At 38.1% G+C, this 27,265-nt stretch overlaps 1 protein-coding gene across 8 annotated transcripts in view; it reads right to left on the bottom strand.

The window, feature by feature from the left end:
- The window catches only part of MTF2 (metal response element binding transcription factor 2), a 79,837-nt gene extending 53,353 nt beyond the window's left edge, over nt 1-26,484 (bottom strand). For all 8 annotated transcript variants that reach the window (XR_009009294.1, XM_057553302.1, XM_057553307.1 and 5 more), the window contains exon 1: nt 26,225-26,484. Coding sequence is in view for 3 of the 8 variants with exons in the window: in XM_057553302.1 (XP_057409285.1) it covers nt 26,225-26,229 (5 nt within the window). In the remaining 5 variants the exon portion in view is untranslated. The remainder of the gene's footprint in view (nt 1-26,224) is intronic.
- Between the last annotated feature and the right edge of the window lie 781 nt (nt 26,485-27,265).

The raw sequence follows: 27,265 nt of genomic DNA, 5'->3' as shown, positions 1-27,265 counted from the left end.
TAAAAGTGAAGAAAAACTCTTGGTAACATCAACATCCACAGCAGTGTTTCCCAAAGGATATCCTCTGCAATAACAGTTCTACATGAAAAAAGTAGAACTAAATGTAGTTCTACTTTTTTCATGCAGTTGCTACATGAAAAAAATAATACCATGTAAAGTGGGGGGCTTTTTCACAAAGGATTACTTTGAAGGCTTTAATATGTTATGACACACTTTACAGTTTTTCCTTAACATTAGACCACAGAACTCCCCACACTCCCTTCCCCTTGAACCAGCTCAAAAAACTACTGTTTTAAGTCAGCAGTTCTCAAATGTAATTAGGTCTATAGACCAGTGTCAATCTATAACAAAGGAAAGCAAGGACAATATATTGAGCTTTAATTGAGTTAAAATTAATCACCTTACCGACCATTCTGTATTTTGAGAGCATATCCTTCTTACATTCTTAGAGCTGAAATACCTCTTCTTTTACGAAATAATGGTGATATGTGGCAGTTTTTTAAAACATTTTTACTTCCCAAAATAAAAAGCTGGCAACCCTAGGTCAGTACACTACCTTCATCCCACCAAGAAAAGCTAAAGGTCTGTGCAAGTCAAATCTGGGAATCTTCAGAAAACTCTTTTACTCAAATGATGAACGAAAGAATCCTCTGAGGAAAGGAGTCACCACAGAAATAGAAAGATAATACAGACAGAAATATCATAAAAAAAAAAAGACAACTAAGAAAAAGGAGAAAGTAGTGTATCAGATGTACCTAATAGGTTAGGTAAAATAAGTAATAAAAACTGTTTATCGAAGTTAACAATTCCAGTTGCATATGATCATTGAGCTTAAATGCCAGACAACATGGGGTTTAGAAGCAAAGACTAACAGGCTAAGTTTAGCTTACTCTTTCTAAAAGCTTAGCTCCTCAAGGAGGTAAAAAGACATTTTGGGGTGGGAAAAAATCTGAGCATTAATACAAGCTACTGGCTGCAAGAATGAAGAGGCTGTTGAAACTAGATTATTTTTTAACCATAAACATTCATATTCTAACAAACCTATTCTCTTACTTTCATACACTGATGATTGTCTGAATCTTCTGTGTAAAACATATATTAAAAACAGACTCAAACAATTTTCTAGAAATGACCTAATAACTTCAAACAAATGGAATTTGCATTTCAAATTACAAGTGAAAGAAAATATTTTGCTTTCTAAAACTTTACACAATGTCTGGCACCAAGTAGGTACTTAATAATTATTTCTTGAATAAATTAATGAAAGCCTATACTTACCAGTACACATACTACTTAAAAAAAGAAAAATCCACCTATCAGGCAAATATCACTATCCTATGAATACACATATGCTACACAAAAAGCCAAAAACTCTTTTTAAATTGCCCTTAACTTCACCTCACTTGAAGACAAATTAAAAGCAGAGGAAAATTCTCCACCCCAACCTCAGGTTCAGCCTGTGCCCTGTAGAGTTAAAAATAGCTTAGCCAGCTAACAGGTCAGGCAATGACAGAAGTGTTTACAATTTCAGTGAGTGTGGCTTTGGCTCTCTTCATGAAATTATAGAAAATATAAAAACCTTAAAATTTAGGATAAAATACCAGTTTTATAGAACACTTCTGTATGCTCAGGCTTTTGCAACAAGTATATAATATAAAAAGATTTTTATAAACTATTAAAAAGGATGGTTAACTTTTTTAAAAATTGTAAATGACACTTACATTAACATATCAAGTGTTTTCAGAATGGCAAAGAAATACCAAACATTTAGAGAGAGTATAAGATTTCAAGAATATACTGGATTTTTTAAAATGACAGTTGGTTAAGTCTTTCCATCACAACATCCACAGTCATCTGAACTATTTGTGCAAACAGAAAACAGAATGTCTCCACAATGACATTTTATTATTACCTAGTAATATTAGTTTGCAGATCTCTGATGATATATTAGTTGTGAGATGATTAGTTATTTTGCATAGAAGTTAGTTATATTGCATACAATAGATAGCAGGTAACTACAGATTTAAAACACCAAAACCAACGATGCTAATAATATACATAAAAACCATAGATAACTGTGAGTTAAATATATATTCACGTTCAAGTCCAAAACTGGTACGGTTAAATGAAACTCCACTAAAAATTCAGCCAAAAATGAACTGAATGGAAAGTTCAGAATTTTCATTGTAATCCTGCAGAATTTGGTCCTAAGACCAAACAGAACTGCAGTATCCTTGCTGCAAGCCAACAATGCCCTAGAGTTAAAAAGCTCCAATTCCTAAAAGAAAAATATGAACTGGATCTTGGATAGTACAACAGAACAGACAGATTTTAAAGGGCTTGAAAACATCTTCATCTTATTATACTTTCTCAGGATCATTCACATCTCATTTTTTCCTAATAACAATGCCATAAGATAGGAAGGGGAGACTACTCTTCCCTTCAACAAATAAGAAATCTGTAACTCAGAAATAAAAATCACTTCCTTGACTAACACAATATTTTAAGTCAACTATACGCCAATAAAATTTTTTAAAAACAATCACTTCCTTGAAGATCTAAAGAAAGTCACATCATCTCTGAAACAGATGAAGTTATTCTAGGTATTTGTCATTTTGGATCCCAAATATGAAATGAAGTCACAAAATATAGTGGGAAGGCCAAGAACATTTTCAGACTTAACAAGTGGTGAAATCAGGTCATTCATTACCACTAACAAGCCTTCTGTCCATAGTATATTTAACCACAAGGCTTCCACAAGCCTACTTTACCAATGATGAAATGTCTTTCTGGAGATGGTTCAACTTGCATGTTAAGTTTCCTGGGTAAGAACAGCTGGCTGTCCCTGATTCCGACACAATAAAAAGTTCAAAGACAACCAACTGTCTCTGTTTTACTTTTTCAAACTTCTGCATATAAGAGTCTCATATAGATAAATACAAAAGGACTTTTATAAATAGTTCCAACACTAACAAAACTGGGACATTAAGATATTTACGGACTTCCTTGGTGATCCAGTGGTTAAGAATCCGCCTTCCAATGCAGGGTATGGGGAACCACATGCCGCGGGGCAATTAAGCCCGCACCCTCTAGAGCCCGTGTGCCACGACAAGAGAGCCTGAGCACCGCAACTACTGAGCCCGCGCACCCTAGAGCCCGCGTGCCACAATTAGAGAGAAGCTCGCGTGCCGCAACAAAAGACCCCGCATGCTGCAAATAAGACCCAATGCAGCCACATAAATAAATAAATGAATTTTTTTTTTTAAAAAGGTATTTATTAGGCTAGGGAACTATATCCAATCTCCTGGGATAAACCATAATGGAAAAGAATATTTTAAAAAAGAATGTATATGTGTATATAACTGAGTCACTCTGCTATACAGCAGAAATCAGCACAACATTGTAAATCAACTATACTTCAATAAATTTTTAAAAAGATATTTATTAGGCTAAAAATGCTATAAATAAAGTATCACATGTTACTTTTCTCCTCTCACAGGAGTATTACATCCTTGCATCTCAATATCTAGCCATACACTCCACCTTTCAATTCTTCAAAACCAAGATCTTTCCCACCCAAGACATTCATACGTATTGTACCTACTCCCAAAACTGCCCACCCCAACTCCTCCATTTTTTGAATAGCTGATTCTTCTAAGTAATTATATCAAAATAGTTGCACTCTACAATACTATCAGAGAAGTCTTATTCTTTAAAGCACTTATAGCATATTTACATTTCTTTTTTCTCAATTCTTTATTTTGAAAGTTGTCAAATATAGTCAAAACATAATAATCATCAGTATATTCTTCACCTAGATTCACCAATTAATATTTCACATTTCTCTCCCTCTCTCTCCAACACACACACACACATTTTTTGCTGATCCATTTGAAAGCTGCAGACACCATGACACTTCACCAGCAAATATCACCATGTACCCTCTTAAAACAATGATCTTTCTCCTATGTAGCCACAAGACCATTATCCTTCGCAGCAAATTTAACATTAATATCATCACCTAATGTACAGTCCAAATTCTCCCATTTGACACACACAAAAAATGTTCTTAAAAGCTTTTTTCAAAACCTAGGATCTTAGTCAAGGTTCACACATTGCATTTGTCATGTCTCTTTTGCCTCCTTTAATCTCAACTTTATCCCTGTCCTTGTTTTGTTGTTTTGTATTTTTAACACTCAACATTTTTTCATGTCAGCTATCTTGGTAGCATGCTACACATTCTGGATTTGCCTTATCCTTTCCTCATGATTAAAGTTAAACAGTTTTAGCAAAAACACTACATAGGTGATACTGTGTGTTTACTTGTTTCCTGTGTGTATGTGTCTGTGTGTGTCTCCATCCTCCAAAATACTGCACACTCCACAAAAGCAGTGAAAACGTCTATGCTGTTCCACAATATATCTCTAGCATCTAAAACTATATCCCACATTATAAGGTCCTCAATAATATTTGTTGAATAAGAAAATAAATTCTCCATAGCATATAGCACTAAATTATAGTACTTTCTTCAAGATGAGCACCCAACAGATATCTGTTGATGTTAGTTCATGATTAAAAGGTAATGTAAAAGATACATGCACCCCTAATGTTCACAGCAGCACTATTTACAATAGACAAGACATGGAAGCAACCTAAATGTCCAATGACAGATGGATAAAGAAGATATGGGTGTGTGTGGGGGGTGTGTGTGCGTGTGTGTGTGTGTGTGTGTAATGGAATATTACTCAGCCATAAAAAAGAAATAATGACATTTGCAGCAACATGGATGGACCTAGAGATTATCATGGTAAGTGAAGTAAGCAAGACAGAGAAAAACAAATATTGTATGATATCACTTGTATGTGGAATCTTTAAACAAAAAAATGATATAAATGAACAAGAAAACAAACTTGTGGTTACCAAGGGGGAAAGGGGGGAGGGCTAAATTAGGAGTTTGGGATTAACATATACACACTGCTATGTGTATAGATAACTAGCAAGGACCTAAAATAGATAACTAGCAAGGACCTACTGCATAACACATGGAACTATACTCAATATTTTGTAATAACTATAAGGTAAAAGAATCTGAAAAAGAAAAAAAATATATATAACAATCACTTTACTGTATACCTGAAACTAACACAACATTGTAAATCAACTATACTTCAATAAAAATAATTAAATTAAAAAACTCACAAATCCCTGTTTTTTTAAAAAAAAAGGTAATGTCATTAGGATCCAAAACTACATTATGAGGAGAATATTTTGAAATTCAGTATAAATGTATTTTTAGTACTAGGTAAGCGTTCTTAACCAGAGCTGCACAAACTACTCTTCGAATAGAGAATTCATGAACTGCTATCAAAAAGTCCTCAACTGTTGGGCTTCCCTGGTGGCGCAGTGGTTGAGAATCTGCCTGCCGATGCAGGGGACACGGGTTCGAGCCCTGATCTGGGAAGATCCCACATGCCGCGGAGCAGCTGGGCCCGTGAGCCACAATTACTGAGCCTGCGCGTCTGGAGCCTGTGCTCCGCAACAAGAGAGGCCGTGATAGTGAGAGGCCCGCGCATCGCGATGAAGAGTGGCCCCCGCTTGCCACAACTAGAGAAAGCCCTCGCACAGAAACGAAGACCCAACACAGCCATAAATTAATTAATTAATTAATTAATTAAAAAAAAAAAAGTCCTCAACTGTCAATAGAGGAGTTCAAGTTTCCATAAAGAAACTTTAAACTGTGAGGAGGAATGATCTCTCTTCTCATTGAAAACTGGTTTATTTTGTTTCTATATGTTTAAAACATCTTAATATCATAAAACTATAATTCTTAAAAAAAAAAAAAAAAACACCTCACCTAGGAATAGTAAAGCAGCAGTATTTGTGCCAGATAGTCCTCAAAGAGCTGAGTTCTTTTTTTGGTGTGTATTAACAACTTAGCTTATGTCTAGTTACAGCACCTAAGCTTTTTGAAAAATATGTGTTTACCATTTTTCTCCTATGTACACACTTTCAGAAAGAAGAACTTGGCGGAAGGTCTGCTGGGGCACTCAATTCCTTCACTCACAAGGTAGAGTCTAATCAGAGAAAAAAGAAGCTACAAATATTAAATACCTCAACTTTCTCCCACCCCTTTTCCCCTAAACCTATCCACAAAAGCAAGTACCTAATAAGCTTCTCTAAGAAAGAAAAGCCTCTTCTCTCCAGTATGAGAGCGAGATCTCGCATTGAGAATCTCACTTTACCAATTATTTCCTTTCCTTTATTTTAAATCTCCAACTCTCCTCTGTGTAAATCTGCCATAACCAAAATCAAATTAAAAACAAACAAAAACAACAAAAGTCTTTACAAACTACATCTCCATTTTTCTTTCTTCTCACCAATAAACTTTAAAAAGCACACTCCACTTAATCCATAGCAAATTGACAGTCCTAATTAACAGTTGCATCAAAGACCTCCAAATGACCCAATACCAGACAATGGTCTAATTTCAGTTCTCATTGTACCTAAATCTTTACATAATAACTGATGATCATGACATACTGCTTGAAATTCACTTCTCTTAGTTTCTAAAATACTCCTCACCCCTAGTGCACGACTCTTCTCTCCCATCTATCTGACATTTCCTGTTACTGATTCTTCCTCCTTTGCCAACCCTTTAAATGGTGGAGTTGCCTAGGGTTCCCTCCTCTTGTGCTACATGTTCTGCTTGTCCTAAGTAGTCATGTTCTCCTAACGCTTCACCTAATTTTTGTCTGTTGACAATTTCTAAATCTTTCATCTCCAGCCCCATCCTATCTCAAAAGCTTCTGACCCTCATTTGGAACTGCCCACCAGACACCTCAACCTGGATTCTCCCAGCACCTTTAACTTAACAAAACTAACATTCTCTTCAAATTCCTCCCCTTTCTCCAGTATTCCCTATCTCAGCTAATTCCATTACTATCTGACCATCTCTATCTAGAAATTTGTTATCCTTGATTCCTCCCTAATCCTCTTCCCTAACCCTCCAAATATTCACCAAATCCTGCTGATTCTCCCTTAAAGACCACCTCCCAAATATCACCTATAACCACAGCCTTATTTCAGATCATTATCAGCTCTCACCTGCACTATTACCATCAACTCCTAACTGATCTTTTTGCCACCAACCCCACCACTTATTTAATGCACTTTCAATTTGCTGTAAGGAAAACCTGTTTTAGCCACTCACTCCTTTGCTTAAAGAGCTCCAGTGGGCCCTATGCCTAGAGAAGTCATTAACTAAAGGACATATAATTTTCACATTTTAACTCTATGAAATGCAAATCTGCCTTACAACTGCTGGTAACTCCTAATCACTAACTAGCCAAGCAGCAGCAGCAAAGTACTCCTCACTGCCAGTGCATGTGCATACAATAAGAACACCAGCATCAAAACATAGAGAATGGGTATCAGAAGCCACTGGGGAGAAAATATTAGAGAAAATACTGAGGCACCTTCTATCCCTCCGGGAAACAAATGATTATGGGTGAAGTCAGGGTACACATAGTAAATCAGACATGTTCAGCTGGTCTCCTAAAGTGAGAATCAAGAAAAGACCTGCTCTACTTCACTATAAACCTGCAATAGAGACCATCACCAATCTTTATATAATTATTTTAATTCTTATATAGATTAGTTTAGGAAATACTATCACCAATATTCATGATGGCACCAAAATTGACACGGTGAGGGAAAGCTATGGTATAAAACTCAAGTAGTGATTCAGAATCCACACACACACACACAAAAACTATTAGAACTAATAGATCAGTTCAGCAAGGTTGCAGAAGATTAACATACAAAAATCAATAGTGTTTCTATATACTAGCAATGAACAATCAGAAAATGAAATTAAGAAAAAATTCCATTTGCAATAGTACCAAAAAGAACAAAATACTTAGGCATAAATTTAACAAAAAAGTGGAAGACTTGTACAATGAAAACTACACAACAGAGAGAGGAATTAAATAAGACCTAAATGAATGGAAAGTCATCCCATGTTCATAGATGTTAACATTGTTAAGATGGCAATACTTCCCAAATTGACATAAACATTCAATGCAATATCTATCAATATACAGGTGCCTTTTCTGCAGAAACTGACAGATCTTAAAATTCACATAAAGCAAGGAACACAGAATACCTAAATAACCTTGGAAAAGAATGACAAAACTAGTTTAAGCACGCCCCAATTTCAGAACTTAAAGCAAAAGTAGTCAAGATGTTATGATACAGGCATAAGGACACATAAGTGGAGGGAATGAAATCAAGAATCCAGAAACAAACGCTTACGTTTATGGTCAGTTGATCTTTGAAAAGATTGCCAAAACAATTCCATAGGGAAAGAAGAGTTTTTTAACAAATGATCGAGGGAACTGGTGGTACTCACATGTAAAAAGCTGGACACTTACCTCACACCATACACAAAAATTAACACAAAATAGATCATGGACTAAATGTAAGAGCTAAAACTATATAATTCTTAGAAAAAAGGCATAGGAGTAAATCTTTGTGACCTTGTGTTAGGCAATAGTTTCTCAGATATGACATCAAAAGCACAAGCAAAAAAAGAAAAAGGGATAAATTAAACTTCATCAAAATTAAAATCTTCTGTGCTTCAAAGGACACCATCAAGTGAAAAGACAATCCACAGGAGAAAATAATTGCACATCACACATCTGATAAGGGACTTGTATCCAAAATATACAAAGAATGCTTACAACTCTCAGTAAAAAGAGAAATAATCCAATTTGTTTTTAAACAGGCAAAGGACCTGAATAGACAGTTCTTCAAAGAAGGTATACAACAGGCCAATAACTACAGGGTTTAAAACATGCTCAACAACATTAGCCATCGGGGTAATGCAAAGCAAAACCATGATGAGATACCACTGCACACCCACTAGGATGATTATAATCAAAAAGACAGACAAGTACAAGCAAGGATGTGGAGAAACTGCAACCCTTAGTTGCTGGTGAGGCTGTAAAAGGGTGCAGGGTCTTTGGAAAACGGTTTGGCAGTTCCTCAAAACTTTAAACACAGAGGTATCGTCTGACCCAGCAATTCCACTCCTAGCTACGTATCCAAGAGAAATGGAAGCATGTGTCCATACAAACCCTGTGCATGTATGTTTATAGTAGCATTACTCATAACAGCTAAAAAGTGGGGGAAAAAAAAACCAATGTCCATTAACTGATGAATAAACAAAATACATGTCTATATAATGAAATATATTTTAGCCATAAAAAGGAAATACTGATACATGCTACAACATGGATGTACCTTGAAAACATTATGCTAGGTGAAAGAAGCCAAACACAAAAGGCCACAAAATGTATGATTTTACTTATATGAAATGTCCAGGATAGGCAAAACATAAACCCACAAAGTAGATTAGTGGTTTTCAGGGGCTAGGGGGAAGAGGCGGAAATGAAGAATGAATGCTAATTGGTATGGGGTTTCTTTTTGGGGTAATAAAATGTTCTAAAATTAGATAATGGTGATGATTCTACACTCTATGAATTTTTTTAAAAGACACTGAATTGTATACTTTAAAAGGATGAATTATAATGGCATATGAAGTATCTCAATAAAAATGTTATTTTTTAACTGTTTTTTTTTAAGTAATTCAAAACAAGCAAATTTTTAACAGAAAGAAGTCATAGAAATACCTTAACCCAATGTCCTTTATACTTTCCTTTTTATGTTTATACAAGAATGATAGATAATAAAAAGCTGTCTTTCAATCGGCATAAAATAAAAATTCTACATGATAAGCTCTGTGTTCCAGCTTAATTAATAGGGCCTTTTCTTTCTTAATGATACACCAAATAATAGCACATCCTGCAATTGTTGGCATCTCATAGTTGATGAAATACAGCATTTTACAGAGTTGTAATGAGTATCTCGGCAGGAAAAAACATTTTTCATTTTGTGTAATTATTTTAGTGCGTATTAAAAATATATTCATTCCTCAAGTGATGGTTATTATAGAATAAAGCTAAATGAGTTAAAGTTAATATAAAGAAAACCATTTAGTAAATAATAATAGAGATACTCAAGATATGGCAAGAAATCATTTTGGGAACAAAATTAAGTTTAAGAAACATATTGGTCAAAAGAATAAAGTTTAAATCCCTACAAAATATAAAATGCTTCCGTAAGTTAACCTCTCATACAATCCTCATTCCCACTCCCCAATATTCCAATCACAACAATAATTCATTATTTCTCATTATTCCTGTGAGATGACGTTGTCAACAGACCATAAAGGGCTTTATCTGTTACGTTTGGAACTTATAAACATTACAGGCTCACTCAGTATTCACACGATATTGGTTCCAGGACCCCCACCCCCACCCTTCTCCCCTGACCCCTCAGACACCAAAATCCAAGGATGCTCTAGTCCTTCATATAAAATGGTATAGTATTTGCATATAACGTATCTTCCCATATACTTTAAATCATCTCTTGGTTACTTATAATACCTAATACAATGTAAATGCTGTGTAAAGAGTTGTCAATGCAAGACAAATTCAATTTTTGCTTTGGGGAACTTTCTGGAATTTTTTTCCTATATATTTTCCATCTAAGGTTGGTTGAATCCACGAATGCAGAACTCCACAGATATGAGGGCTGACTGTATTTCTAAATCTTTTTTTTTTTTCCACCTTGGCCCAATGTTCCTGAAAATCCCATTAATAACAGCAACTCGCTACAGCAGGGGTCCCCAACCACCCCCCCCCCCCCGGGCCACGGACCAGTACCAGTCTGTGGCCTGTTAGGAACCAGGCCCCACAGGAGGTGGTGAGCGGCAGGTGAGCAAGCTAAGCTTCATCTGTATTTACAGCCAGTCCCCATGGCTCGCATTACCACCTGAGCTCCGCCCCTAGTCAGATCAGCTATAGGAGCACGAACCCTACTGTGAAATGCGCACGCGAGGGATCTAGGTTACGTGCTCCCTATGAGAATCTAATGCCTGATGATCTGAGGTGGAGCTGAGGTGGTGATGCTAGTGCTGGGGAGCAGCTGCAAATACAGATTATCATTAGCAGAGAGGTCTGACTGCACAGAGACCATAATAAATCAATTGCTTGCAGACTCAAATCAAAACCCTATCAGTGAGTGGCAAGTGACAATTAAGCTGCATCTGGTGGCAGGCTTTATAGTGAGTTGATGTACTTCAATTGTACAGCTGCACCTGGTGGCAGGCTTTAAGTCAGAATCCGACACTTATTTTAGTCTGCACATGGCCCGCCCATTGTTTTATTTACCACTTCCGTCCGCCCCTCTTTCCTGCACTGCGCACTTGCTCAGTCACAGTTTTGGTAAGCCCACAGGCTAACCCTAGCCAAAATGAGTAAAAAACAAACGTTGCTGGAGAGCTTCTTTGAAAAGGGGGAAGACCCGATGATGAGACAGCAAAAGACTCTAAGACTGCCAACAAAAAGAAAGCTGCATTTAAAAGAAAATACCAAGAATGCTACTAAAATTATGGGTTCATTGCAACAGGTGATTCACATTCTCCAAGCCCGCTTTGTATAATATGTGGCAACCGGCTATCCAACGAAGCCATGAAACCTTCAAAACTGCTTTGCCACATGCAGACCAAGCACCCTGCATTAAAAGACAAGCCTTTGGAGTTTTTCTAAACAAAAAAACGTAAACACGAAGAACAGAAGCAATTATTGAAGGCCACCACTTCATCAAATGTGTCTGCACTGTGAACATCATTCTTAGTGGCTAACTGCATTGCTAAAGCTAAGAAGCCCTTTACCATTCGTGAAGAGTGGATCTTGCCTGCTGCTAAGGACATTTGTTGTGAACTTTTAGGAGAGGCTGCAGTTCAAAAGGTGGCACGTGTTCCTCTTTCAGCTAGCACCATAACTAGATGAATTGACAAAACAGCAGAGAACATTGAGGCACAATTGTTAGAGGATTAACGAATCACCATGGTACACAATCCAGGTTGATGAGTCTACCGATGTTGACAACAAGGCAACAATGCATGTTTTCGTTCGATATATTTTTCAGGAGGATGTGCATGAGGATATGTTATGTGCGCTTTTGTTGCCAACCAACACCAGCTGCAGAACTATTCAAGTCTTTGAATGATTACATATCAAGAAAACTCAATTGGTCATTTTGTGTCGGTATATGCACGGACAGAGCGGCTGCCACGACTGGACGGCTTTCTGGTTTCACTACTTGGGTCGAAGAGGTCACTTCTGAATGTGAGTCTACGCACTGTGTCATCCAGAGAAGTGCTGGCTAGCCGAAAAACGTCACCTGAATTTAACGTTTTACAGGATCTGATTAAAATTATCAACCACATTAAAGCACATGCCCTTAATTCACGTCTGTTCACGCAGCTCTGTGAGGAGATGGACGCAGAGCACACACGTCTTCTCTTACACACAGAAGTGAGATGTCTTTCTAAACGTAGATCACTGGCCAGAGTTTCTGAGTTATGAGAGCTGCTCCAGAGATTTCTTTTAGAAAAACAGTCACCACTGGCAGCACATTTCAGTGACACACAATGGGTCGCAAAACTTGCTTACTTGTGTGACATATTCAACCTGCTCAACGAACTCAATCTGTCACTTCAAGGGAAAACAACTGTGTTCAGGTTGGCAAATAAAGTGGCTGCATTCAAAGCCAAACTGGAATTATGGGGGCAACAAGTGAACACTGGGATTTTTGACATGTTTCAAACATTAGCAGAGATTTTGAAAGAGACTGAATCAGGGCCTTCTTTCTCCCAGCTGGTGCATGATCACCTCTCTCAGCTTTCAAAAGAGTCTGAGCATTGCTTCCCAACCACAAAAGACCCCCAAGCTGGGAAGGAATGGATCCGCGACCCATTTGTGAATAAGTCGGGTGAATCAACTTTGTCCGTGCTAAAAGAGGATTGACTGCCTGAGATCGCAAATGACGGTGGCCTTAAAAGTATGTTTGAGACAACTTCAAATCTCCATATGTTCAAGGCGGAATATCCTGAGACTGCCACAAAAACAATGAAAAGCCTGCTTCCATTTCCAACATCCTATCTTTGTGAAGCAGGGTTTTCTGCAGTGACAGCAACCAAAACAAGATTACAGAGTAGAACGGACAGAAGCAACACACTTCGGGTGTCACTGTCTCCCATCACCCCCACATGGGACCATCTAGTTGCAGGAAAACAAGCTCAAGGCTCCCACTCTGCATTATGGTGACTTGTATAATTATTTCATTATATACTACAATGTAATAATAATAGAAATAAAGTGCACATTAAATGTAATGCGCTTGAATCATCCCGAAACCATGCCCCCACCCACCCACCCTGGTCCGTGGAAAAATTGTCTTCCACGAAACCGGTCCCTGGTGCTAAAAAGGTTCAGGACCGCTGCACTACAGCATTAGTTAGTTCTCTTTCCTTTCATTTCTACTCCCCTTCCCCCTTTTACTGAGGGGAGGAAGGGACTTTTTTTTTTTTTTTTTTGGATGTGTTGGGTCTTAGTTTCTGTGCAAGGGCTTTCTCCAGTTGCGGCGAGCGGGGGCCTCTCACCGTCGCGGCCTCTCCCATTACGGAGCACAGGCTCCAGACGCACAGGCTCAGTAGTTGTGGCTCACGGGCCTAGCCGCTCCGCGGCATGTGGGATCTTCCTGGACCGGGGCACGAACCCGTGTCCCCTGCATTGGCAGGTGGATTCCTAACCACTGTGCCACCAGGGAAGCCCGAAGGGACTATTTTTAAATATACCTCCCCATGTTCCTGAGATGTCACCATTCTTGAGCAGCATCTCAAGAAGTGGCTGCCTCCTCTACATCTAACCATCACTGGTATGACCAGCTGCTGGCTTTGGGAGCAAAGGAAGGAAAAGAAAAAAAAAAGTGAGGGTTCAACTCACAAGGAGAGTGCCTGAAAAGAACTAAGAAGGGTGAATGAGGGTTGGTGTCCCAATGCCTTTCACATTCTGGCACATGGGAAGCAGAAGGGAGCTAGCTACCCACATTTCATCATGAATTAAACCCTGCCGTGCCAGGTACCCAAGCATGTATTGCCTCCTGATTTAATAATATTGAAAAATTACAATATAAAAGACAAAGCCCAAGAAAACAGATTACAAAGGAAACAATCCAGGAACAGAGAACTTAAAAAATAAAGTCTATGGGAATTCCCTGGCAGTCCAGTAGTTAGGACTCAGCACTTTCACTGCCAGGGCCCTGGGTTCCATCCTTGGTCAGGGAACTAAGATACTGTAAGCTGCAGCCAAAATAAACAAATAAATAAACAAATAAAGTCTAATTAATATACATAGAAAAAAATTAAGGATATGTTGCATCCAAACATTGAAAACATGATGATGTAAAAAAGGAACAATCAGAATCCAAGAATGAGCTCCTGAAATTAAAAATATGATTTAAAAAAATCTTTAATTGAACTGGAAAAATAAGTCAATGAAAATATCCCCAGATTATTGGGGGGCGGGGGGGGGGGAGGGTAAATGGTCAAGGAAATGGAGAATATAAAAGAAAAGAGGCCTTCAACAAAGAGACAATGCACAGAACCAAAAAAATTTTTTTGATCCACGTGTATATTCTCATCTCTAAAAAGTAGGTCTACTTTGCATACTGCTCATAACATGCTCTTTTTCTTTTCTTTTTTTTTACAATTTAACAGTGTATTTGAAACATCTTTCCATATCTAGAAATATATTTCCACAGCACCTGTTTATTTTTACTAGTTACTAGTTAATATTTATTTTACATTGAGATACAATTGACATACACTATATTAGTTTCCTGGATACAATATGATTTGATATTTAAATATATTGTGAAATAACAACAAAAGTCTAGTTAGGGCTTCCCTGGTGGCGCAGTGGTTGAGAATCTGCCTGCTAATGCAGGGGACACGGGTTCGAGCCCTGGTCTGGGAAGATCCCACATGCCGCGGAGCAGCTGGGCCCGTGAGCCACAGCTGCTGAGCCTGCGCGTCTGGAGCCTGTGCCCCGCAACGGGAGGGGCCGCGATAGTGAAAGGCCCGCGCACCGCGATGAAGAGCGGTCCCCGTATCGCGATGAAGAGCGGTCCCCGTATCGCGATGAAGAGTGGCCCCCACTTGCCGTAACCAGAGAAAGCCCTCGCACGAACTGAAGACCCAACACAGCCAAAAATAAATAAATAAATAAAATAAAGTAGAAAAAAAATGTTTAAAAAAAAAAAAAAAAAGTCTAGTTAACATCAGTTAGCAATAAGTCTAGTTAACACCAGTTACCAGTTACAATTTTTTCTCCTGTATGAGACTTTTAAGATCTACTCAACTTTCAAATACACAATAGAGTATTACTATCTACAGTCACTATGCTGTACATTACATCCCCATAACTTTATTTTATAACTGGAAGTTTGTACCTGTTGACCCCCTTCACCCATTTTGTCCAACCCACACCCACAGCCCACAACTCTGGCAACCACCAATCTGTTCTCTGTATCTGAGCTTGGGTTTTTTGGTTGTTGTTCTTGTTTTAGATTCCACATATAAGTGAGATCATACAGTATTTGTCTTTCTCTGTCTGACTTATTTTACTTAGCATAATGCCCTTAAGGTCCAGTCACCATGTTGTCACAAACTGCAATATCTCATTCTTTTTTATGGCTGAATAATATTCCATGACACACACACATACACATCCCTACCTCATTTTCTTTATCCATTCATCCACCAATAGACACTCAGGTTGCCTCCAGGTCTTTGCTATTATAAATAATGCTGCAATGAACATGGGAGGTATATACAGTTGACCCTTGAACAAGTAGGAGGTTAGGCGCACCAACCAACCCCCAACCCCCACCACAATGCACAGTCAAAATCTGAGTGCTGCTATCTCTGCCTCAAAAACAAAGGAACTGATAAATGACTCACCCAAGGTCAGGAAGCTGAAATAGTCTTGGATAGAATCATAACCAAATCCTAGTTCTTTTGATTCCACATATTGTGATCTCTAATCAAACACAAACTTTCCCCCCACACTTAGTTAATTTAAAGACCTGTAAAATGAAAATACAGGTACTATATTTGTGGAAAAAAATCCACATAAAGGTGAATCCGCACACTTCAAACCTGTGTCATTCTAGGTCAACTGGGTATCTTTTCGAGTTAGTGTTTCCGTTTTCTTGAAATAAATACCCAGAAATGGAACTGCTGGATCATATGGTAGTCCTATTTTTAATTTTTTGAGGGAACACCATACTGTTTTTCATAGTGGCTGCACCAATTTACATTCCTACCAACAGTGCCCAAGGATTCCTTTTCTCTACATCTTCACCAACACTTGTTATTTCTTGCCTTTTTGGTAACAGCCAATCTAACAGGTGTGAGGGAATATTATTTTTAAAATAATAATAAAAGAAAATTTCCCAAGGTTGAAAAGAGACAAAAATCTTCAAAATGATAGGACTTTCAAAGTACTGATTTTCAAAAACCCTAAATTTGCATGAAATTGCGTAACACTGAAAACAGAAGACTCAATACTTCCGAAGAGAAAAATCAAGTTACCTACAAAAGAATGAGAATCAGAATTAGAGTTAAGATTCTAGAAGATAATGGACTGCCTCAAAATTGTGAAGAAAAATAAAGTTCAAACTAGAATCCCAATCAACCGAACCAAATTTGAAAAAAATGAAGGCATATAAAATAAATGTTAAGATCTTAAACCAAGATTTGAGGATTTGGCTCTAGTAAAGTGAGGAAATATCCCCCAAGAAAGAAAAAACATGGGATGCAGGAAACAGTGCACCCAACCCAAGAGAGCAACAGAGAGAATCCCCACAATGGCAGCCATGAAAAAAATCTAGAGCACAACTAGTCTGGACCAGAAAAAGAAAGAAAAAAAAAAAAAGGTTCCAAAGAGTGGTGTTTGAGGAAAAAGGAGAATTAACAAACTAGACAGTTTAAGACAGTTTAAGACACCAGAAAAATTTACAGATAAGACAAAGGCAGAGAAAACATAAAAAAGTGTTAGAAATTTTAAGGGAAAAAAGTGTTACAAGAAAGGAACAGTAATCATGGTTCTATCCGGCACAGCAGACGATAATATTTACTTGGTCAAGATGATATAAAAGCTGCTTATTAATCTTCAATCTTTAGAATCAACTATAAACAAGACAGATAATGATGGCTAAGAAGAGAATATTAAATGTTATCAAAATTTAAAACAGAAAAGCAATGTGAAAATGACAAAATTGAGCAGTGGAAGGAGGAAGAGAAACCAAGGCAAAGAAAGGGAGTTTAATAATACTTGCCTTACGAGGTGGAGGAATAAAGTCCAAAACTGATGGGATATGAAAAAAGGTTTAAGTTTAAAGTTAAGGAACTAACTAGTAGAAAACCCAAAAAATTGGAAAGGGGAAAAGAAAAGAAATGTAGGGCATAAGTGAACTGAATCTTTATCACAGCAGAATCTTTATGTCTTTATACAGCAAAATGTCTAAAGTGAGTAAATCAAATAGTAGTATAAAAGTATCACTTAGCATTATGGAGACAATGAGCAGAACAAAGGAATACAACGCTTAAAATAATTCCGTCTCAAAGCAGGACTCAGGAGGCCTGAAGACTGTAACTGTTCATTTAAATCCTTCTGTTTCTATACTGGTAATTTTAGTCAACTACATGCATTACCCCACTAAAGGAAATTTTAAAGTGTTTAGCATAAGTGAAAAATATGCTTAAAAAGAAGGCAATGACGTGGAGTAACTAAGCCCATGCACCACAACTGCTGAGGCTGCGCTCTGGAGCCCGCATGCCACAACTACTGGAGCCTGTGCTCCTCAACAAGAGAAGCCACCGCAATGAGAAGCCCGCGCACCGCAACGAAGAGTAGCCCCCACTCGCCGGCCACGCGCAGCAGAGAAGACCCAGTGTAGCCAAAAATAAATTTATTAAAAAAAAAAAAAAGGCGGCAATGAGACTAAAAAAGGCACTTTTGGTAGCTGAGTGATATAGATTACTTTTCAAAGTTTTTTAATATTTAAATTTTCTACAGTGAGTGTATGATATATATATCTTTATTAATAAAAGTTTAAATAAGAGCTGAAGTTGAAACTATTTTTTCAAAGAGCTTGGCTACATAAAGGAGAGAGGGCTACAAACATCTGGATAAGGATACAAGGTTAAGGTGAATGGCTTTTTCTGTTTTTAAGTATGAAAAGTCTTGACCATGTTTCTAATATGAAAGGAGAATATCAAAAGATAACTGAAAACACAAGTCAGAGAAACTGAATCTTTAAGGGAAAGACCAGTCTTGAATCAAAGAAGGTACATTTCTTCTGATGTGAGGTTGGGTACATTTATAGTTAAGTTGGTAGATGTGAAGATAGGAAGTTGAAGCAGTTCATGGTGGGGTTTTTTTTTTTTTTTTAACATCTTTATTGGAGTATAATTGCTTTACAATATTGTGTTAGTTTCTGCTGCATAACAAAGTGAATCAGCTATTCATATACATACATCCCCATATCCCCTTCCTCTTGCGTCTCCCTCCCACCCTCACTATCCCACCCCTCTAGGTGGTCACAAAGCATGGAGCTGATCTCCCTTTGCTGATCTCCCTGTGCTATGCAGCTGCTTCCACTAGCTATCTATTTTACATTTGGTAGTGTATATATGTCAATGCTACTCTCTCACTTTGTCCCAGCTTACCCTTCCCCCTCCCCGTGTCCTCAAGTCCATTCTCTACGTCTGCGTCTTTATTCCTGTCCTGAAGCAGTTCATGTTTGAGAGCCTCGAATTTTTTCCAAGAAGAGACAAAAATCTGCTTAAGGAGAGAAGCCAGGAATGCTAAACACCCTGCAATGCATAAAACCACCCTAACTCCCTAAAGAAAGAGTAGACTGAAGAAGCAGGTCTCAAGGTATGGTACCTGGGGATCTATGAGCTCTACAAAGTCCTAGCTAGTTTCAAAATAATATTAAGACATTATGTGCCTTTTTCACTCATTCTCCCAGAACTGTAGAGTGGAATTTTCCAGGGACTAAATGATATGTGATGATTTCACTCTTAAGATTAATGGGGTGTACACATATGTATTCTCATTTTTTTTTTCAATAGTAACGACCTTCTTTTTTTATTATTATTATTTATTTTTTTAATTTTTGGCTGTGTTGGGTCTTCATTTCTGCGCGAGGGCTTTCTCCAGTTGCAGCAAGCGGGGGCCACTCTTCATCGCGGTGCGCGGGCCTCTGACTATCGCGGCCTCTCTTGTTGCGGAGCACAGGCTCCAGATGCGCAGTCTCAGTAGTTGTGGCTCACGGGCCTAGTTGCTCCACAGCATGTGGGATCTTCCCAGACCAGGGCTCAAACCCGTGTCCCCTGCATTGGCAGGCAGATTCTCAACCACTGCGCCACCAGGGAAGCCCTGTATTCTCATTTTTAAATTTTCTTAGTTTTAATTTATAATCAGTAAATATTAATAGATAACCCATGTAAAAGTTCTTGGGATCCTCAAGAATTAAGACTGTAAAGGGGTCCTAAGACTAAAAAATTTGAGAATCACTGCACTAGTGAATTCTGTAAGGACATTCTAAATTTTTAATCTTTGCAAATAACCACTTTTTGTTTGTTCCTCTCTAATGAACAGCAATAAAACTCTTGAAAAAAAATTGAAAAACATCATATTCTGCAGCCTGTTTTTGAAAAAGAAAAATCTAAGAGGTGAATTTAGACATAAAGTGGAAAAGACTGAAAAAATAGAAAAGAGGACATTCAGGAGAAACTTGACTTGGGGAAGAATTCTATCCCCCTCGACAATTCTCATCAACCTAAAGGAAAAACAGTGCCCATTGTTTTCATTATAATCTAGAAACTTATTTTAGTTTTAGAAAGTTCCTAGAAGGTCATCTACTTCCTAGCTAATGAAAAAAAAAAAAAAAAATCCCTCCTTATAATATCCCTAAATAAGATGATCATCTAGCCTCTGTTTAAATGCTTCCCCGAAAGGAGAATTCTCTACCTCACAATACCTAAATGCAATTTTATAAAACATTTAACAGGTTCACAAGGTTCCCAGACTACAAAGTTCCATTAACTAATTTATTAACCACTTATTTAAAAGATTTTAAATGAGTGTGATGGAAACACTACTAAAATATTTTTCTTTTTCATTTCAAGTGTGAAAAACATGCCTATTATTAGTCTTTCCTTTGTATAGCTCTTAGTAATGTTTTAATAAGAAGTGGTAAGTTTCTAAACTTGACCCTAGAACAAAATTTAGTACTTCTTAACCCTGGCTGCAAAACAAAATCAAGTGGGAAAAAATTTTAAACACAAACGTATATAAAAGCCTGCACCAAATCTCTCAAATCAGAATCTCTAGGGTATGAGTTCTAAGAAACTGGTCTTGTTTGTTTTGGTTTTTCGGTTTTTTATTGATAGCTCTATGGGTGCTTATCTTACCTCAATTAGATCTATCAGCACTGGTCATCCCAAAACACCAAGGGCCAGTATTTTCAAATTTTAACTAAATATGGTTTTAAAAAATTCAACATCTGGTTCAGTAACACTTCTAAATATATTATATACTCAACAGTGTACATGGCAGTTTAGTTAACATGTCTGAAGTCATAATTATGAACAGGGCAAAATAATTTATTCATTCAGTGTTAGACATACTCATCATCTGGAGAGAAAAGTTGTAGAGGATGTTTTTAGTGCATAGGTTTCATTACAGGTATACCTGATTCTCTTGTTCTATACAACAACTCTTCTGGGAAAAGATTCTGGAAAATAATACTAACCAATTACACTGCACCTAGAGTTTATAAAGTGCTTTCTCCTTTATTTTCCTTCTTGACCCTCCCAACAATCCTGTGAATAACACATGTGGGTAACATTCCCATTTTACAGGTAAAGAAACTAAAACTGCTGCGGATCTAGCAGATTAAACAAAGACCCCAATCTTCTGAGTATACATTCAGTACTTTCCAGTAGACACCTGTGTCTTTCCACTCCACCCCCCACTACAACTTAAAAAAATTGTGGGAGCTTTTTCTGCAATGTAAACTTCACTAGTAAGGGTAGAGAAAAACAAACGCGCATCTTCAGTTTGTTTTTAGAACCTGACTGACCGAAACCAAACCAATTTGACCTGTTCTTGCTATGCCTGCTTTGGTCCACTTTTGTCCCCCTAATTTTTATTTTTTAATCAAACATTTTAGTTTGAGATAATTGTAGACTTATATGCAGTGTAAGGAATAATAAATTCCATGTAACTCTTACCAAGTGGAAGCATCTTTGATGTAGCATTTTATACTACAGAATAATATCACAACCAAAAATATTTGATACCAAGATACCAATATTTCCATCATCACAAGGATCCCTCACATTGCCCTGTGCCCTTAATTTTTAAATCCTCATCTTAGGCAACATTTGGAAGTAAATACTCATTAAGTCCCTGCTCAGTTTTATCCATTCAAAATAAGAGAACTGTCTTCATAAGCCATTAAAAAAAACCTTCATGTTACACAAAGTACTGGTTAGGATTGTCACCACATAATGTAAGATTCTTAAGCCACTACTACAATATCCTTTGCATAATGGGATTTTTCAAGCTAAGACTGCAGTTCTAGTTTCATGAAACAAAAATTTTAACAGATATGCATACTGAATGATTCCATTATATAAAGTTCTATTCAAAATTAAAGTGAACAGTAATTAGGGAGAGAGAAGACTGAAAAAGGCTACATGTGAGCTTCCTAGAGAGAAGTATTCTACACCATGATAGGCTTATGAGAAACAGAGTTATATCCATTTGTCAAAACCATACTGGAATTAGGCAATGGTTTCTTAGATATGACATCAAAAGCACAAGCAAAAAAAGAAAAAGGGATAAATTAAACTTCATCAAAATTAAAATCTTCTGTGCTTCAAAGGACACCATCAAGTGAAAAGACAATCCACAGGAGAAAATAATTGCACATCACACATCTGATAAGGGACTTGTATCCAAAATATACAAAGAATGCTTACAACTCTCAGTAAAAAGAGAAATAATCCAATTTGTTTTTAAATAGGCAAAGGACCTGAATAGACAGTTCTTCAAAGAAGGTATACAACAGGCCAATAACTACAGGGTTTAAAACATGCTCAACAACATTAGCCATCGGGGTAATGCAAAGCAAAACCATGATGAGATACCACTGCACACCCACTAGGATGATTATAATCAAAAAGACAGACACGTACAAGCAAGGATGTGGAGAAACTGGAACCCTCATAGTTGCTGGTGAGGCTGTAAAAGGGTGCAGGGTCTTTGGAAAATGGCTTGGCATTTCCTCAAAACGTTAAACACAGAGGTATCACCTGACCCAGCAATTCCACTCCTAGCTACGTATCCAAGAGAAATGGAAGCATGTGTCCATACAAACCCTGTACATGTTATGTTTATAGTAGCATTATTCATAATAGCCAAAAAGTGGGAAATAAACAATGTCAATCAACTGATGAATGAATAAACAAAATATAGTATGTACATACAATTAAATATATTTTAGCCATAAAAAGGAAATACTGATACGTGCTACAACATGGATGTACTCTGAAAACATTATGCTAGGTGAAAGAAGCCAAACACAAAAGGCCACAAAAATGTATGAGTCCATTCATATGAAATGTCCAAGACAGGCAAAATATAAACACAGAAAGTAGATTAGTGGTTGTCCGGGGTAGGGAGGAATGGAGAGTGACTACTAATGGATACAGACTTTCATTCTGGAGTAATAAAATGCTCTGAAATTAGATAATGGTGACGGTTGCACAACTCTGAATATACTAAAAAGCACTGAATTATAACTTAAAAGGGTATATACATGTGAGTTATGTATATATAAATATAATACATGCATTATATCTCAATTAAGCTATTATTAAAAGTGTAGATTTAAGATCTGCAAGATGGAGGGCTTCCCTGGTGGCGCAGTGGTTGAGAATCTGCCTGCCAATGCAGGGGACACGGGTTCGAGCCCTGGTCTGGGAAGATCCCACATGCCAAGGAGCAACTAGGCCCGTGCACCACAACTACTGAGCCTGCGCGTCTGGAGCCTGTGCTCCGCAACCAGAGAGGCCGCGAGAGTGAGAGGCCCGCGCACCGCGATGAAGAGTGGCCCCCGCTTGCCACAACTAGAGAAAGCCCTCGCACAGAAACGAAGACCCAACACAGCCATAAATAAATAAATAAATAAAGGAGCTCACAGCCCAGCGGAAAAGAGAGATAAAATGTAACAAAAAAAAAAAAAAAAAGATCTGCAAGATGTATAAATTTTCCCTCAAAAAACTTTAAAAAATAATAAAAACAAAGGAGTGGGGAGGGGGTAGAAGTACAGATGAAACAAGCACGGATACAAAACAGTTCATTATACTTCTGTTCACTTTGTACGTGCTTGAAATTTTATGTGTAAAAATAACAAAATAAATTTTTTTAAATAGCAAGGTAAACTAATTTTCCTAAAATCCATTTTTGTTGTTTTTGACAAAGGAAAAAGAATCTTACATCTTAAAAAGACCAGAGACGTTGATACCTTCATTATTCTTTTGCAATGTTATATGAAAACAGAGAAATAACAGAAGACATGATGTGTGGCAAAAATGAAGATTACTTCATCTTAAAAACGTACAAAGAGAATTTGACTCTCCCTAGTTCAAAGATAGTTCTGAATCTCCTTAGTTCAAAGACAGTTCCTTAGTTCCTGTGGTTTCCATGGTTGATAGGTGTGACAATGCCTAATAAATGGATGCAATAATACTATGCTGTCCAATACAGCAGCCACATATGGCCATTTAAATTTTAATTTTAATGAAATAAATTAAATTTTAAATTCAATTATCAGCCTCACCAGTTACATTTGTCGTGTTCAACGCCACATTGGCCTATGGCTATCATACTGGATACAGCAGATATAGATAACTGCCATCATTGCAGAAAGTTCTATTGGACAACACTACTCGAATACATAAAAAACATCCAAAGAGAAACTACCATATTCCAATTTAGGATTGTTATACTGTATTTTGCTGCAAGAAACAAATCTTGAAAAACAGGGGAAACAAAGCATAAAAATATCAACCAAGGAGTATCATTCATGGAAGTTTAGACTAACTAAAGCTGAAGTTAAATTTTACTTTCAGAACCACCAAGCTACAGATGTTGGCCATGGCAACTGCTCACAGGCAAATTTCCCCATCTGTTAAAATAGATTATCACTATACTGCCAGTTTCCTAAAGTCAGATGTAAAGATTATGCTGAAATATAAATAAAGCAAATTATCCTTTCAGTCAAAGATCTAACGAAAAGGTATATTTATAATCCATGACATCAAAGAACTTATGACCCACAGCAAAATACACAGGATAAAATCCCTTTCCTAACTGAGCTTTGAGGTAACAGGCATAATTAAAAGCATAATTAAATATATTTTGCTTCATCTAGAAAAAAAGTTTAACCAGATGATTTCTATACTTCTAGTTCTAAAATTGTGTGTGCATTTCATCATGATAGGTATAGATTTCCGTTAATGCCCATTGACATGAATATGCAGTTATCAGGAAACAGGTGCACTCTTAATTCAAATACTTTAGAATATTTTTAGCACTTAAAAAAAAATGAAGGCGAGCAAATTTAAAATATGAATTCAAATAGATTTTTATATTAGGAACCTAAAAAAACAAGAAGTTTCACCTTGTATTCCCTTTGCAAGCTATCACTACAAATGCTTGGAGTGTGAATAACATTCCAAATATCAAGAATAGAAAAGACATTTAAAGTCAGCTCTTTCCTTGCCAAAACTACTGGGCATTTAAAGCTGTTCGTCAAAATGGCTCCATTGAAAGCATTTCAAACCTCTGAAAAGGTCACTCAATAATTTAAGTACATTTTATTTTACCCACATTAAATACTTTTAAATTCACTGTCTTTGCAATCCACTGCTCAAAAAAGAAATTCTCAAGGGAGAATGAAAACATGGAAATTGAAACCAGCCTATAGGCAAAGTGTACAGAAGGGTCACCTGGAATCAATCTGAAGGAGAAAGTTACTACTACCGGAGCATCTGGAGTCAAATTAAATCAGGCACTATTTACATATTTCTAGTTCTATACTGACCTCACATGGTGCTTTCTTAGGTTATACACGGGCCTACCTAGGTTTATATATTTGTATTAGTAAATGGGTTCTATCTTTAACCAAAGTTAAATGTTTTAAAGAATAGAATAGCATTCCATATCCCTTCACCCATTGTTCAGGAACCCTCACAGTTCGTCAAATCACCCCGATAAATCCATCTGTTCCCTCTAGCTGCTTCCAAAGAAAAATTCTAGCAACCAAGACGCCAGACTGTAAAACACATAGTTGAGAGTTCTGGCACTACTAAAACATGTTAAGAAATCTTGGCAAATCAGTTAAAATCCCTTCAACCGTAAGTACCTCAATTGTAAAAATGAATACAATAATACAAATCTACATCCAAGCAGGCATACGAGTTAGATTTAATTAAAAAGAAAACTGTCTCAAATTTTTGGTGGGCTCCGAATATAAGGTACCTCTCCCCCATCTCACACTTTCCCTTCCACTTCTTCCCCTTAAGCTTTCAGGGTTTGCTCTCATGTTCTACTTAGTGTTCCCCTTATCCTCCTACTCCATCCTGCCCTTCTACTCTACCCCCATACTCCAATTCCATACAATTCCACCACCCTCCCGTTTCAAGCTGCTACTTCCCTTTGCGGCCCCTAAGGTCCCAGGCAACCCCTGCACTCTGGTCCCCCCCATCTCCCTCAGTCCCCGTTTCCTAACGGCTCCTCCCCTCGGTTCCCCACCCCCACATCACCAGGTTCATCCTGCCCCTCCAACCGTCTCCCGCCCCCAGGTTCCTTCCTGCCCCTCCAAACACAGCTTCCCCGTCTCAACGTTTCATCTCGTTCCTCCAACCGACTTCCCCAACGCCCTGCTCGCTCCTTTAGTCCCTATTTTCTCCAACACCCAACTGACTACTCCTTTCCATCCATTCTTTTCAACATATACATATATGCAAGGCACCCCCATACGTACACTGGAGCCCCCACCCCCACCTCGAGCCTCCATCTTTCCCTTTTATACTTGCTTCCTTTCTTCCTCCTCCCCACCCCCTCCACCTCCTCCGGAAGAGCCTGGTTCCCAGGCCAAGGTCTCTCACCTCATTCGGTCACTTCAGTGGTGCCAACCGCTTCATACAGGAAAAAACAACCAATCACGACCCCGTGGGCGCTTCCCCTGCGAGTCCGAGCACTTACCGGGCACCCGCCCCACCGGGCACCCCGCACATACACACGCACAAACCGAGGTCCTGGGGACGAAGGTTGGGGGGGTAGAGTGAGCGTTCTTACAGCGGCCTCAAACACAGCCCACTTCGCTACAACCCTTCGCCATTTTGGTTTCCCGCGGACTGCCGGTGCATTGTGGGAGCGCAGAAAGACTCCGGGGCCGAATGGCAGCTCTCCAGAGCCGCGAGGGGGCGGAGACTGCGTGGTGAGCGCGGAAGAACACCGCGCCCTGAGTCCGCCGTCGGAGCTGAACAAAGAAGGACTCTTTAACTTTGCGGTGGGGCTAAGTCCTTCCGCCGTCGGCGCTAACACAATAGTGAACGCTGAGCTTGGGAGTGTAGGCTGTCCTGCTGCTGTTTGTGTTGCAGAGGAACGCTTGTGTCCAACTTTCACACTGCATGTTCTGTTCCTGAGAAATGGGACGGTGCTCGCTACGTCTTGCCTTGCCAGTATCCTTTCTGTGGAGAAAATCTCTTATCTTCACGCTGAGACCTGCTGTTCGAATTTCATTCAGCGGGGAAGAGACCCTGGATGTCAGAATTATATTTTGTTCGGCGATTATTGTCCAGCCCCAAATTCCTTCCTATCAGAAGCTGCTTATATAGAAGATTTTCGGACTTTTTTTCCCTGACGATGAAAGGTTTCTCTGTTTATTTGCTTTGCACATCCTTACTAATTGTGATGAAATCTGAGAATAATTTCGTGCAAAGTGGTTTATTTTACGAATACAGAACTTTTTCGTACTAGGGCAGACCCTTAGCCTGCCAGTATTCTGCTGCCGACAGAGGTTCCAAGTGACAGAGAGTGCATGCTTGTCTCTGTGACTTCTACTTAGATAAAACCCAGCTCCTCTTAGTAGCCACATGAGGAACCTTTGTTTATAACTTTGTCAAAATATTTTAAAAATCATTTTA

Source organism: Balaenoptera acutorostrata, chromosome 1 (genome assembly GCF_949987535.1).
Source record: "Balaenoptera acutorostrata chromosome 1, mBalAcu1.1, whole genome shotgun sequence".
In the NCBI taxonomy this organism is placed as follows: Eukaryota; Metazoa; Chordata; class Mammalia; order Artiodactyla; family Balaenopteridae; genus Balaenoptera; species Balaenoptera acutorostrata.
This window is presented reverse-complemented; position numbering and strand designations above follow the sequence as displayed.